General features: G+C 43.0%; 1 protein-coding gene across 1 annotated transcript; it reads left to right on the forward strand.

Annotated features, from left to right (window-relative positions):
* The first annotated feature begins 87 nt into the window (after positions 1–87).
* On the forward strand, positions 88–11,421 carry C2H8orf76 (chromosome 2 C8orf76 homolog). The gene is made up of 6 exons (XM_065399148.1): positions 88–318; positions 3,387–3,482; positions 4,111–4,254; positions 5,243–5,769; positions 8,693–8,825; positions 9,938–11,421. The coding sequence occupies exons 1-6, from the start codon at positions 202–204 to the stop codon at positions 10,094–10,096; spliced, it is 1,176 nt and encodes a 391-aa protein (XP_065255220.1). The 5' UTR covers positions 88–201; the 3' UTR covers positions 10,097–11,421.
* The last annotated feature ends 1,942 nt before the right edge of the window (positions 11,422–13,363 follow it).

The following is a 13,363-nucleotide window of genomic DNA, read 5'->3' on the forward strand; positions in this document are numbered from 1 at the left end:
AATATCCCATCAGGGGAGGCACTCTAGCCGCGGCTCCGCGCTTCTCTATGGTCCCCGTGGGGGAGCACACTAGCCGCTGCGGGTCACCTCCTTCTGGCTAGGCTCAACAGGGGACACTCTAGCCATGGCTTTATCCGTTCCGGGACGGGGGGCGCTCTAGCCGGAGACTCTGTGGCCAGGGAGGCCGGTTTTGCGGAGGCGATGGAACTGGCGCTGGGGTTCGGGTTCGAATTCGAGGATTCGGTGTTTGCCCGGAGCAGGGACAGGGGCCGGGGCGGCGGCTGCGCGGCCTACACCGCCAAGCGCTGCGAGCCTCAGGTGAGGGGCGGCGGCTCGCGGGAGCCCCCGGGCCGGGCCCACGAGGAGCAGGGAGGCTGGGCTGGGGCACTTGTATGGGCAGTGGGGGCTGGGCTGGGGGGTCACTGTTAGGGGGCTGGGGGGCACTGTTGTATGGGCAGTGAGGGTTGGGCTGGGGGTACTGTTGGGGAGTTGGGGGGCACTGTTGTATGGCAGTGGGGGCTGGGGGGCACTGTTGGGGAGTTGGGGGGCACTGTTGTATGGGCAGTGGGGGCTGGGCTGACTGTTAGGGGGCTGGGGTCACTGTTGTATGGGCAGTGGGGGGCCATGTTATGGTTGCTGTCTGTCTGGGGTTTACCCAGACAGTCAAGTTTTTGGCTTCTGTGTCTGGGTGCCATATAGGGAAAGTCCAGTTGAATAGGGGACCTGGCAATGTCCAGTCAGATGTATTGACTGGACACCAACAGTCTGGTTACCGCAGGGCAGGGGGAGGCACCAGATCATTAACCAGCACCAGCTCCTGCTCAGCAGAGGGAGCCCAATTTGGGGGGAGGGATGTGGAGACGTCCAATGAGCAACAGGATGGGGGTTTAGGGGAAGAGGCGGAGCAGGAGTAGGGCCTGCAGGGCTCTGGTTAACAGCTATTAGGTGGCAATCTTAAGGACTGTTGTACAGGCAGTAGGGACTGGGCTGGGGGGGTACTGTGTCTGGGGGGGCTGGGTCAGGTGAACTGTTGGGGGGGCTGGATTGAGGGGCACTGTTGAGGGGGGACATTGTGGGGAGGGGCTGGGCCAGGGCACTGTTAGGGGATGGGGTTCTTGCAGTGCCTAATCTAAGTGAGAGCAGAATGGGGCCTGCAGTGTTCACACATGTGCATTAGATCATTATCCATTTCTTAGATTGTAAACTCTTCAGGGCTGGGGCTTTTTGTTCTGTGTTCGTATAGCACTTAGCACTATGGGATCCTGGTCCATGACTGAGGCTCCTATGGTAATACAAATAATAATCCATACAGTTTTTCATGGTGTCCAAATGGTAAAATGAGTGCTGATGGCAGATAGTCCATTTTGGCTTTGTGAGTAGTCTTTACAGTGTTTCTGAGTTTAGGCCATTTGTCTGCTCTAACATAAATATATAGTGGCATGTACATTTAAAAAAACACACCCCTCTAGCCTCCACCCACACCCTACCAAACCAAAACTCTCCATTGAACACATCCTGAGGAGAGGATGAGAGAGAGAATGAACCACACATGGCAAATGTTAGTTATGGTGATTAAGGCACTACTGGAAGATGCTCAGATACTATGGTGATGAGGATGGTATAAGAATCTGTCGAATAGAATAGTCATGCTGCTATGGCACTTTAGAAGGAGCAGAACTTTGTGGAAACTTTTCAGTGGCATGTCTCTAATCTTTCTTAGGGGAAAAAACCGAAAATGACTGTGAATGCAACATTAAAATTCAGAAAACCAAGAATGTGAATCAGGAAATTGAAAAGTGTAGATTTCTACTCTATTTGTTGACTATACACTTCAGCCTGCCAGTACTTAAGGTATGCTATAAAACAGTGGTTCTTAAGGAGTCCGGGGGCCCCTAGGTGGTTGCGAGCAGGTTTCAGGGGGTCCGTCAATCAGGGCCAGAATTAGACTCGCTGGGGCCTAGAGCAGAAAGGCGAAGACCACTGCCTGAGGCTGAAGCCCCGAGGCCTCCACCAAGGGCTGAAGCCTGAGCAATGTAGCTTTGCGGTACAAAAGCCAGGGCCCAAGCAACTGCCCTGCTTGCTATTCCCTAATGCCGGCCCTGGCTTTTGTATGCAGAAAAGCAGTTGTTGTGGCACTGGTGGACCATGGAGTTTTTATTGCATGTTGGGTGGGAGGGGAGGGGAGGGGGCTCAGAAAGAAATAAGTTGAGAACCCCTGCTATAAAATACATAGGCTGTGTAACATACCTGAGATAAATTGCTGTTGAAACCTTAACTTTTTAATTTCCTTATTTTTTTTAGATGTCTGGTTCGCAATCTTAACTTATTGTACCATAAATGTTTGCATTTAATGCAGTATTATCTTTACCCATTATGGTGAACTTACTTGTTTATGAGCTTAGTGTGGTAGCTTCTAAATCAGGGGTGGGCAAACTTTTTGGCCTGAGGGCCACACCTGGGAATAGAAATTGAATGGTGGGCCATGAACGCTCACAAAACTGGGGTTGGAGGTGTGGGCTCTGGTTAGGGGTGTGGGCTCTGGTTGGGAGTGCGGGCTCTGGGATGGCACTGGGGATAAGGAGTTTGGGGTGTAGGAGGGTGCTCGGGCTGGTACCAAGGGGTTTGGAGGGCAGGAGGAGGATCAGGGCTGGTGCAGGTTCTGGCTAGGGGTGCAGGCTCTGGGGTGGGGCTGGGGATGAGAGGTTTGCGGTGCAGGAGGGTGCTCCGGGCTGGGATCGAGGGGTTTGGAGAGCAGGAGGGGGTTCAAGGGTGGGGCAGCGAGTTGGGGTGTGGGGAGAGGCTCAGGTGTGCAGGCTTCAAGCGGCGTTTACCTCAAGCGGCTCCTGGAAGCAGTGGCATGTCCCTTCTCCAGCTCCTATGCGAAGGAGCGGCCAGGTGGCTCTGCACGCTGCCCCATCTGCAGGCACCGGCCCTGCAGCTCCCATTGGAGCACCAGAGGGGGCCGTAGGAGCCGGAGCAATGCCATGCCGCAGCTTCTGGGAGCTGCGTGGAGCGGCCCCCGACCCTGCACCCCAGCTGGAACACCAGGGTGCGGCCCCCGACCCAGCGTCCTGGCTGGAGCACCAGAGCGGCGCAAGCCCCGGACCCTGCTCCCCAGTGGGAGCTCGCGGGCCGGCTTAAAATGGCTCACAGGCCAGATCCGGCCCATAGGCCGTAGTTTGCCCGCCCCTGTTCTAAATATAATGGCTGCATTGGCCCTCATGCTGTGTCTCCACTTACAAATCTACTGCTGTGTAGTCTCATCCTGAAATACTCTACTCCGTCCAGGCGCTGTTAGTTGTTGTTGTAAACTGCTTAATAGCCAAATTGAAAATCATAACTTCAATTTCCACAATACACTTGAATATTTTCCTTTGTGTTTACAGTGGTTTTGTGAGGATGCAAACAGCGAGGACGATGTTGAAATTCTAACTGCCAAAAAATTCAGAGGTGATTTGGCATACAGACAACAAGAGTTTCAGGTATTTTCATGGTTCCAGTACTTTCTGCGAAACGGATATAAGTCAGATTGAGGTCTTGGATAATTGAAGCTTTCTGCATCGACAGCTTGAATGTTTATGTCCTGTAGTTCTTAAGGGGAACCTCAAGCAGATAAGGCTCAAAACTTGAAATATAGCAGGTTCCACTTAAAACAGACTGGGTCCAAATGAAAAATGGTTTCTGTAATCAAATATATTTTGTAAGGATTGACTTATCAGCTGAGTTATAGAACAGATTTCTCCAGATGTTTTCTGATACCTCATTTACATCAGTGATAGTTGAGATTGTTCATCAGTCTGAAGGCTTGGGTTTAACACTTTTTATATTCATCATCCTGATTAATATTTATTCATAATAAAGAAGTTCACCGTTTCCCTCCACACCCCCTCCAAAAAACCAGCTCATGCCCATTTTTTCAAAGTACTTGGCAGGTCACCTTAAACAAAATAAGTTGTTAATTTGATCTTCAAATTCCTATCCATTCAGATTATAGCTGTAATTGTGGTGCATATTCAAGTTATAGCTTTTGATCTTTTTCGTTTAGTTCTGCTTAGTCCTATATCCTGTTGCTTTTCATTTTAACTTTTATTTTTGCAAACATCCTACTAGAAAGCCCTGTATGAGTACTCGAGCTGCTTGCTGCTGTTACCTTCCAGTAACGTTGCAATGAGAAGAGATGTCCAAGAGGGCCAGGCTCGGTGTTTAGCTCACCTAGGAAGGCACAAGGAGGCTCTGGATATTGCAGAAGAACTGGTTAGTTATGCAGTCCTTTTCTCCCCCCCCCCCCCCTCCCCACAACACCTACATACCATGATAAGTACTCTCTTTTTTTTACACATACTGTTTTCCGGAAAAATTTCCTTCTCCTGTAAAATAACTCCTTTGTGTGCGCTCAGTGCAAAAAACATTTTGCCACAAAGGTGTTGGTGGTAATCTTAGAGAGGAGTAGAATCTTGAGGGATTGCTCAGTGGTTAGGGGGGAGGGATAGCTCAGTGGTTTGAGCATTGGCCTGCTAAACCCAGGGTTGTGAGTTCAATCCTTGAGGGGGCCACTTAGGGATCTGGGGCAAAATCAGTACTTGGTTCTGCTAGTGAAGGCAGGGGGCTGGACTTGATGACCTTTCAGGGTCCCTTCCAGTTCTGTGAGATAGGTATATCTCCATATATTATTATTATTATTTGCTCTGCTGGCCAGGATTAATGTAATTAAGAAAGGGGGTAAATGAATAGTCCATACCTTTTCACCGTAAGTGGCACCCCCAATTTGAACACCCCTCTTACTCCCAAGCATTTACTACCAACCCCTTCCACACACCTCCAAAAATCTTACCCCATGCAGAGTTCTGATCCTGTAAAAGGAGAAGTGCCAGAGACTCCATGAAGTCCACTAGGGATTTTGCTTTTGCTATTGTTTTATGTGGAAGGCACTCAGATACTGTGTCGATGGGTGGCAGTATAAAACTATAAAAAAGATAAGTGGTGATAAAATTCAAGGATGATACTGTCAGGTTGGGATAAGGCAACACTTAGGGGAGTGCATTCTTTGAATCTACTGTGGCTGATTGCACGTAATTATATCAGCTTATCTTAAAAATATTTAACAGAATTTGGATAATTAATTTTGGAAATCATAAGCGGAGAGAGGGAGGGAAAGATTTGTGCATCACTGGAAAAATATCTTCCTGAATAATGATGACTGTTTCCATTCTACTGTGTTTAATCTGTCATAATTTGTTTCTAGAGAAATGGGGCAACTAACACAGATCATTTAACAACTGTCCTCAACCTGCAGTTTGCCATTTATTGTCGCCTGAAAAATATAGAGAAAAAGATCACATGCCTACAGCAACTGATTTCCTTACATCCTTTTAACCCATGGAACTGGAAGCTACTTGCTGAGGCTTATATGAGCTTTTTACAGACTCTGCCTCCATCATTCATTTCAGAAATGAAACTTGTTCAATGCAAAGATTGTACTGCAATTGACCAAGTTTTCCAAACCTCACCAGGACTGTTTGGAAAAGAAATGAACCTTCAATGTCACAAAACGCTCAGCGGGAGAGAAGACGTTTGGTCAACACTTTCTATAAAAACAACCAGAGACAACTCAGTATCTTACAGCGATAGCCACATGGTAGAGGGATCCCTCCATATCACAGAAGAATGTGAAACACGGGACAAAATGAAACATGCTACCTTTGAGTTCTGGGGACAGGAAGCATTGAAAGATGTTTGGATAAAGGCATGTGCCTCCTTTGTTAGAACAAGGTAACTAAATATATAATTAAAGGGATAACCTTAACTACCCTTAGTCCAAAAGGATTTTTTTTTAAATGTAGTATTCGTAAACCTTAATATCAAAATTTGATATTGTCAATTTAAATATTTCCCTCATTGTTGCAAACACACACACATTGTACTATTGCAAGAGAACCAGAAAATAAAACTGACCAGTCTGATTTCACTGTGCAATCTGAGTGAAATGCAAAAAGCAAACCATGCTTGTGAATGGATGAAATGTAAATTAATTCAATTTTTTAAGTTCTTTGCCTTAATACCCTAAAGTGGTGGTATATATTCTCAACAGTCTTTTTAAAAATGATTTTATATGGAAAGCTTCCCATACTTACACTACTAATACTGTGCTATTTCAGTGGTAGGGCTGCTTTTAGTTTTGGAATTCATGGTACAGCAACAACTTGAGCAATGGAGAGGACTAGCTGACTTCCTTCCTGGTGATACAGCCCGTCTTATTTGCTTGCAGCTTAGATAACTCAGAGAAAAATGAATTATTTTTATAATTCACCAGTTTGCACGATGGATGAGGTTGAAAAATAAATGAATTCTGTGACAGCTGACTGAAGAGAAAACACTGAATTGCATAACTGTTTCTCTTCTCCCTTTCTTCCCCCCACAACAAACAAAACCCGAAACATATCTTTGACAAAGTTAATTAGAAATGAGCTCTTATGAATTTCTGTCCTTGCCTCTAAGAAATCCAAGATTTCGTAAGTCATTGAATATGTTAGTCATCCTGTGGAATTTTAAAATGTTCAGTGTACACCTCAGAACGGGTGAGGTATAACTGTCCCTCGAGGGGGCGGGGGGATTAAGAACTCTATAAAAGTATATTAAAATTTATATTTTCAACTGTACCAAGACTGAGACAATGTGACAATTTTAAGTTTGTTTTTCTAGAGATGCACAAGAGAGAGAACACTTATTTGTTATATAGTAACTCCTCACTTAGTCGTTCTGGTTAACGTTGTTTCATTTTACATTGCTGATCTATTAGAAAACATGCTCATTTAAAGTTGCGCAATGCTCCCTTATAACGTCGTTTGGCAGCCGCCTGCTTTGTCCACTGCTTGCAGGCAAAGCAGCACTTTGCAGCTAGCTGGTGGGAGGCTTGGAACTAGGGTGGACCGGCAGCCCCCCTATCAGCTCCCCGTTCCCCTACGTTCCCCGTGTGGCAGCCGCCCAGCAGGCTATCAATTGCTGGCAGTTCAGCTGTCCCTCCCCCCACTGCCCTGTGCTGCTCCTGCCCTCTGCCTTGAAGCTGCTCCCGGGAGCCTCCTGCTTGCTGTGTGGGGGGAGAGGGGGTGCTAATGTCAGGGAGGCCCCCAGCACCCTGCTTACCCCATCTTCCATAGAGCAGGGGGGGACACATGACAGGGCTCAGGACGGAGGGAGCTTCCTCGCAGCAGCTGCCATCTCAGCTTGCTGATCTACTTAACAAGGCTGTGTACTTAGAGTGGGGTCAGTGTACTTAAAGGAGCAATGCGACACACACACCCCCCCCCACACACCCCCTCTGCCTGCCATGCTGTCTCCCCTCCTTCCATTCCTGCTCCCTTGAAGAGTGTGAGGCTACATTAACAACAATGAGTTAACCCTTGAGGGCTCAGCCAATTGCTAGTTCATCATTTAGCAGTAAGGCATTCCCTGGGAAATATCCCTCCCTCTGACTCCACAACCTCAACCAAGCTTCACAATCATCATTGCTGTGTACAGTATTAAATTGTTTGTTTAAAACTTATAGAGTGTGTGTGTGTGTATAAAAATATAGTCTGTCTGGCGAAAAAAATTTCCCTGGAACCTAACCCCCCCATTTACATTAATTCTTATGGGGAAATTGGATTCGCTTAACATCGTTTTGCTTAAAGTCGCATTTTTCAGGAACATAACTACAATGTTAAGCGGGGAGTTACTGTATTAAAACTACATTCAAGGTAAAGATATGCTATGCATCATGTTTCATGCACAGAGTTCAGTATCCGATGTTTGTAAACACTATAATTTAACAATTTGTCCCAGTTTCTCCAAATGGTGTAGTTTATTTTTAGATATACACACATCTGCATATTAAATCTCTTCCTAGGTGAAATTCATCCTTGTGCAGAGTGCCAGCACAAGGCCTATGTCCAATGGAAGTCGCACTGCATTCTTAGGCTTTTCTGGGCTTAAGTGAGACATAAATGGTGCCTGGGTCTTGACTGGCCCTCTACATAGGGGTGAATTTCTCCTTGGGAGAGATGTCCCTATGAATTTCACCCCCCAGCGAATAAGGTTCTGTACTAAAACTGTGGACTTCTTATCAAATCCCCACTTCAGAATGACAAGGGGGGTGAGGTGTAATATCTTTTATTGAACTAACTTCTGCTGGTGAAAGAGCTTGTCTATGAATGTACTAAAAGCATTATGCCCAGGCTTGCAGCACTTCCTCTGAAATGGATACAACTGTAAAAGATTTTAGAACTACATTTGAGGACTGGTTTGTGTGGAAATGAGCATGAGCTCGTGAGATTCTTCAGTTTTAAGACAAAAGGGCACCTTAGATTCTGAAGTTTCTATCTCTTCTGTTTACAGTGATATCTCTATATGCAGCAACATGCTGCTTTCTTGTTAAGTCTGAAATCAGACATTGAGCACAGGATGTACGCTGAAGCTGGGTATCTCCTATCAAATCATGGTGTATCTCGTATCACGGTGTTGAGCATAATATAACCTGCATAGATGTGTACAGATTTCTCCTCTTTCTCTGCTTCCCTGGTTAAAAATCCCAAGAAAAATAGTTTGTTTTAAAACAATACTTTAAAAGTCTTGATTTCGTGTTGTCTTTTTAATATTTTTGACAGTCAGCACTTCTCTGAATTGGCTGCATATTTTCACTGAGACTTTCTACTTTCAGGCTTTTACTTCAGATTACACAGTTGCAACAGTCATCCTTTGCTCTGGAGAAGAATTTAAAGGTTCAGCGGGAAACTGAAGACAAAGTAAAAGGTTTTGGTTTAAAGGAAGAATCCTTGTTGTTGATTACTGAGGTGAGTGTACCATTTCATTGTGAAACAAGAGTTCATAGACACTGTCTTATATTGATCCACTTAGTCTGCAGAGATTTGTCTAATGGAAATGTTCCAGGGGATTGGGGAGGGGGCATTATGTAAGCACCGATTCTTCAGACTTACATTTGCAGGTACTCTGAAGAGGTGCATGTTGTTTTGGGGTATTCTGTTATTACCTGATTGTTTTTGCTTTGATTAGGATACAGGTTTCATTTTAAGAAAAACGTATGCAGGAGAAAAAATTATAAACATGCAACAAACTGAGAACGCATGGAGTTTTATTAAACACTCCAATTTCTTATTAGTTTTTCAGAAAACCAAACTGAAACTTCCTTGCAATAATTATTTTAACAGTATTAATTTTTGTCGTCTTATTCTGTGCACTAGGTTCTACACTCGTTTTAGATGGTTCCATAAGAGTGGGTATATATTCCATGTCTGAGTTCATCGAGATTACAAACATGCAGCCTCAAAGGATTTTGTGGTGTTGAGCTCAAGACACATAGGCATCTATATACTTTGAACTCAAGGAGAATCTCCTTTTGCTGTCACTAGTAGGGCTTTATACTTTTTATTTAATCAGCCACTAAAAGGCAAGTCCATTGCAAGCTGACACATTAGAGCAGGACTGATTCCATCCATTAGAGGGCAATAGGATGCAGATTATCTAGTACATCACAAAGAAATCTGGGAAAGGAAATGTCTCCCTTCTCGTGCATTTCTTGGTATAATTCCCGCCTTCCTGGAAAATCAAAATATTGCTGCTGCTGCCATGTGTGAATTACTTGAATTTATATTTGGCAATGAGGTTTCTCACTTTCATTCTGTGAGCAAAAACACCAACATCAGAGCACAGCCAAGACCAACTGAGAGGAGTTTTGTAGCTATGACACATGGGCCTTCAGTGTCCCATTCTTGTTGCACAATGCAGTAGGTGAACAGTTTGACCATGAGTTGGAAATTTTAGCTCGGTTGTATTATTAGTGTTCCTAGATGTAAGTATATGTTTGTTTACTGTAGAATGTATTATTTTCACTGCTGGTAATTTTTCTGATTTTTTTTCTTCCCCCCCCTTTTTATTTCACCTGCAGGTTATGGGAGAGGATCTCATTCCAGAAAAACTGAAAGAGGATGTTCAGGGAGAGATAAAATGTGTAGGCCCTTCAGCACTGACATCCTTGGTAACTACATCAGCTATAGAATTTGAAGGCAAATGGTTCAAAAAGCTCCAAGACAGTTTGTCACTTTGACAGACAATTCTTTCCAGATATATATATTCCAGCATAAGTAATTTACAGGCTATTGTTGTATTTATTTTTTTATCTTCTCTACCTCTAATGATGACGGAATAACTTTTATGGAATAAAGTTCATATTACTTTATTTTTAAAGTAACGTGATTGTATATCTTTTTAAAACATTGGCTGCATTTATAATCATCAGTCTCCTTGCATACTTGTTGGCTTTTTCTTTCTGTGCTACAGCATTTCCAATAGACGTAACAGATCCAGTTTAAAACTGGGCCACGGCAAGTGACATTCTCAGCCTTCAAAGGCATATTGCAACACTGAACATCACAAAGTTTACTTTTTGGGCACACCTCACCTAGGATTTCTTTGCAGCTCTGAAGTCCTTAGGGGAATCTCACCACAAATATCTAGCCTGAAATTTCTTCAGTATTTGGTTTTATCTTGCTGTATTTAGAGCTGTGGAATTAGCAGTTTCTTATTTTAAACTCAGGTGGGTTTGTTTTTAAAATTAGTATTTCTTTATAAGTAGAGAGATTTCTACTATTCAAATTCAGATAGCTGGGAACCTTAATATATTAAGTTGTATTCAGAATATTTTCAATAAGGAGCAACTCTCTGACTTTCTAAAAATGTAATGCTAAAATGTCCCTTCTGGTCTGCGCAGTGAGTCTCTCTTCAAGACTAATGGGTTTTCTGTGCAAGTGTAGAACTCACTATACATCTCCACTTTTGCTTGTGCAGAGGGCTCAGAGTACTAAGTTTCTGAGGTTATGCATATTGGAGAGAACTTAGTCTGATAGTACCCTTTGTGAAATTGTGCAAGAGAGAAATGCAGTGTTGATCCTACTGCAAACCAGTTCTCTCATCTGTACAGTTTTTTCATGTTAAACCTTGAGTTTATAATGAATCCAGACACCTGTTTGCTGTAAGTTTTTAAAAGTAGTGAAATTACATGGTTTGGACTTGTTCTGTGCTTTGGAAAAGGCAGAGATCTTTATTTGGTTTTCTCTGATCAACATAGTTTGCATTCCAGGCAACCAAGGTGTGCTCTTAATTTTTTTTAAAAATGTATTCCCTACTCCTCTTCAAACATTGAATGTATTCTGTTCTCATTAATTTTTCATTAACTGTTACCAAATCAAAATATACTCTTTCAGCATAATGATTTTGTCATCTTGTGGATTTTCCTTATCTTGTGCTTGCCTTTCTTTTCAATGTACTAGAGAATGCTGAAGCTTTTAAAAACAAATTCACTGAACTGTAATCCCACACTCAAAACCATGCTTCTCTGGTAATTTTAAATGGAGTTCAGAACTTTAAAACAATTGTTCAGAGTTGTCTGTAATGCTCAGTAATCATTTGTGTTCAGTAAAAGTTAAGTATTGGGCTTCTCCGGGGGGGGAAAAAAATTGCCTTCACGTCATATCAAATTATTTATGGTGGTTTTGTAACTTAATGTTCATAAACCACATCCTGGGCAGCGTGTTATGAAAGGTAGTTGTTTGTCAAGAATACTTAAATATAACCAAGTATTCCTTTTAGTCACGTGTATTCTTTACTTTTAAAACACTTTATTGGGCTCTTTTAAAGAGGACACTGAATAAACTGATGCTTACACACAACTATATGTACTTCATTGACTGTCAGTTTCTACTTTTGGATAGGACGATTTATAGAAAGCTAGTTATAATGGTTCTAAAGTGATTGTTGCATGGGAGCACAATCTAACTATATGCTTTTTAATACTGTTAATAAGCATTTGAATGCAGTGATTCTGATTTATGGCAGACATAACCAGTTGTTCACTGCCACAGTTAGCAGAGTTGGAGTGGAGTCTCATGGTGGTGTTTACATGAGCCTTTCTCCTCAAGCACATTTGAGTGGTGTGTCAGTATCTTTATCGGGCTTTGCTGAAAGTTGGGACACTTCTGCAGCTGCTTGTAATTACATGTGCTGTTGATCATTGGCCGGTTTAGCTTGTGGGAGCCTGTTTAAGATTTTTGGCTTAATTTATTGCTGAAATTGTAAACTGCAGTCCCCGGCCTATGAGTTCACAGTAACAAGGAAAATTGTTTATCGATTTGCTTACCAGGAAGAACTCCCAAACCACGCTCCATCTCCTCAGAAAATCCTGTAAATATACCGGCCTGCCAAAGGGTGAAGCAAGTTCTAGAGTAGAAGGACCTCTACTGTGTACCCTCTATAGCCAGCCTCCTGCTCTCTCAGCAGATTTCTACTGCACCAAAAAAAGATATGCAGGACCCAAGTCAGTAAAAGATTAACTTATAAAACTTTATACTTTGAGTTGGAAGTGGAAATAAATGTAAAGCCACTACAGACTTTAGAGACCTAAGCCTAGAATGTAAGCTTGTTGGGCTAGGGCTTGGCTTCTAATAAGTATTTACGCAGTCCCTACCCCTGACTGGGTCTCGTAGGTAATATAAATACCAGAACACAGGTGCAATAAGCTCTCTCTGGCAGCTGCATTTACACTAACTAAATTACAAAGCTGGCACTACCAAAATATTTTATTGACCCCTTTGGCACATCTCTATTAAAGATATGAACAGAACACATTAGCACCCTAAGTAGGCCAATAGGCTATATAGGCTTAATCGATTTCAGTGGAAATAAAATCTAATTTTTCATTCAGTTTTGGTTATGACTATATAGAAACAAGTTATGCTACTGGAAAAGATGGTACAAGGCGCACAAGTTAAGAGGAAAGGAATAAGCAAAGCATTGCTCACAAAGGGAGTTTAATGGAGGTCTCTAAAATCTGTTTTACAAAGAGAATAGGTTATGGTTGTCCTGATGGCTATTTGTAGATAACAGAACAAGGTGTCAATGAAAATCAAATAAAAACAGATGCCACAAAATGTTTTTGCTATATACAAAGAATTTGCAATTTTAGTCAGTGGCTTATCAACACAGTTCTGTGCTCTAATCATTATCATAGATGTTAGTGGTGGAAAAGGCCAAGATGGTTAGAGACCATCTTCCTGCTAGTGCAGGACTGTTCCCTGCAGTACATTTTCTAGTGTTTTTGTCCATTTTACTAGGTAAGAAGGAGCTTCCTGAGGGAGATTGTTCTACAACCTAACACAACTCATTGTCGGGGGAAATTTTCTGATCACTCCCTTTCCTTGCACCACCTCAAACAATTCCATTTCTTCCTTGGTGTTTATACTCTGCAAATGCTTGAAGATCTTACTGCAAAAATCTATTGCCTAGTGTTACTTCTGGGGGAATTCTGCACTTCTGTGCA

This window comes from Emys orbicularis, chromosome 2 (genome assembly GCF_028017835.1).
Source record: "Emys orbicularis isolate rEmyOrb1 chromosome 2, rEmyOrb1.hap1, whole genome shotgun sequence".
Lineage (NCBI taxonomy): Eukaryota > Metazoa > Chordata > Testudines > Emydidae > Emys > Emys orbicularis.

Bases quoted from the DNA above. Each gene is read 5' to 3' on its own strand.
- C2H8orf76 (XM_065399148.1), top strand. From the start codon at position 202: ATGGAACTGGCGCTGGGGTTCGGGTTCGAATTCGAGGATTCGGTGTTT. The intron at 5,770-8,692 runs GTAACTAAATAT...TTCTACTTTCAG, and splicing joins GCCTCCTTTGTTAGAACAAG to GCTTTTACTTCAGATTACAC. The intron at 8,826-9,937 runs GTGAGTGTACCA...TTTCACCTGCAG, and splicing joins CCTTGTTGTTGATTACTGAG to GTTATGGGAGAGGATCTCAT.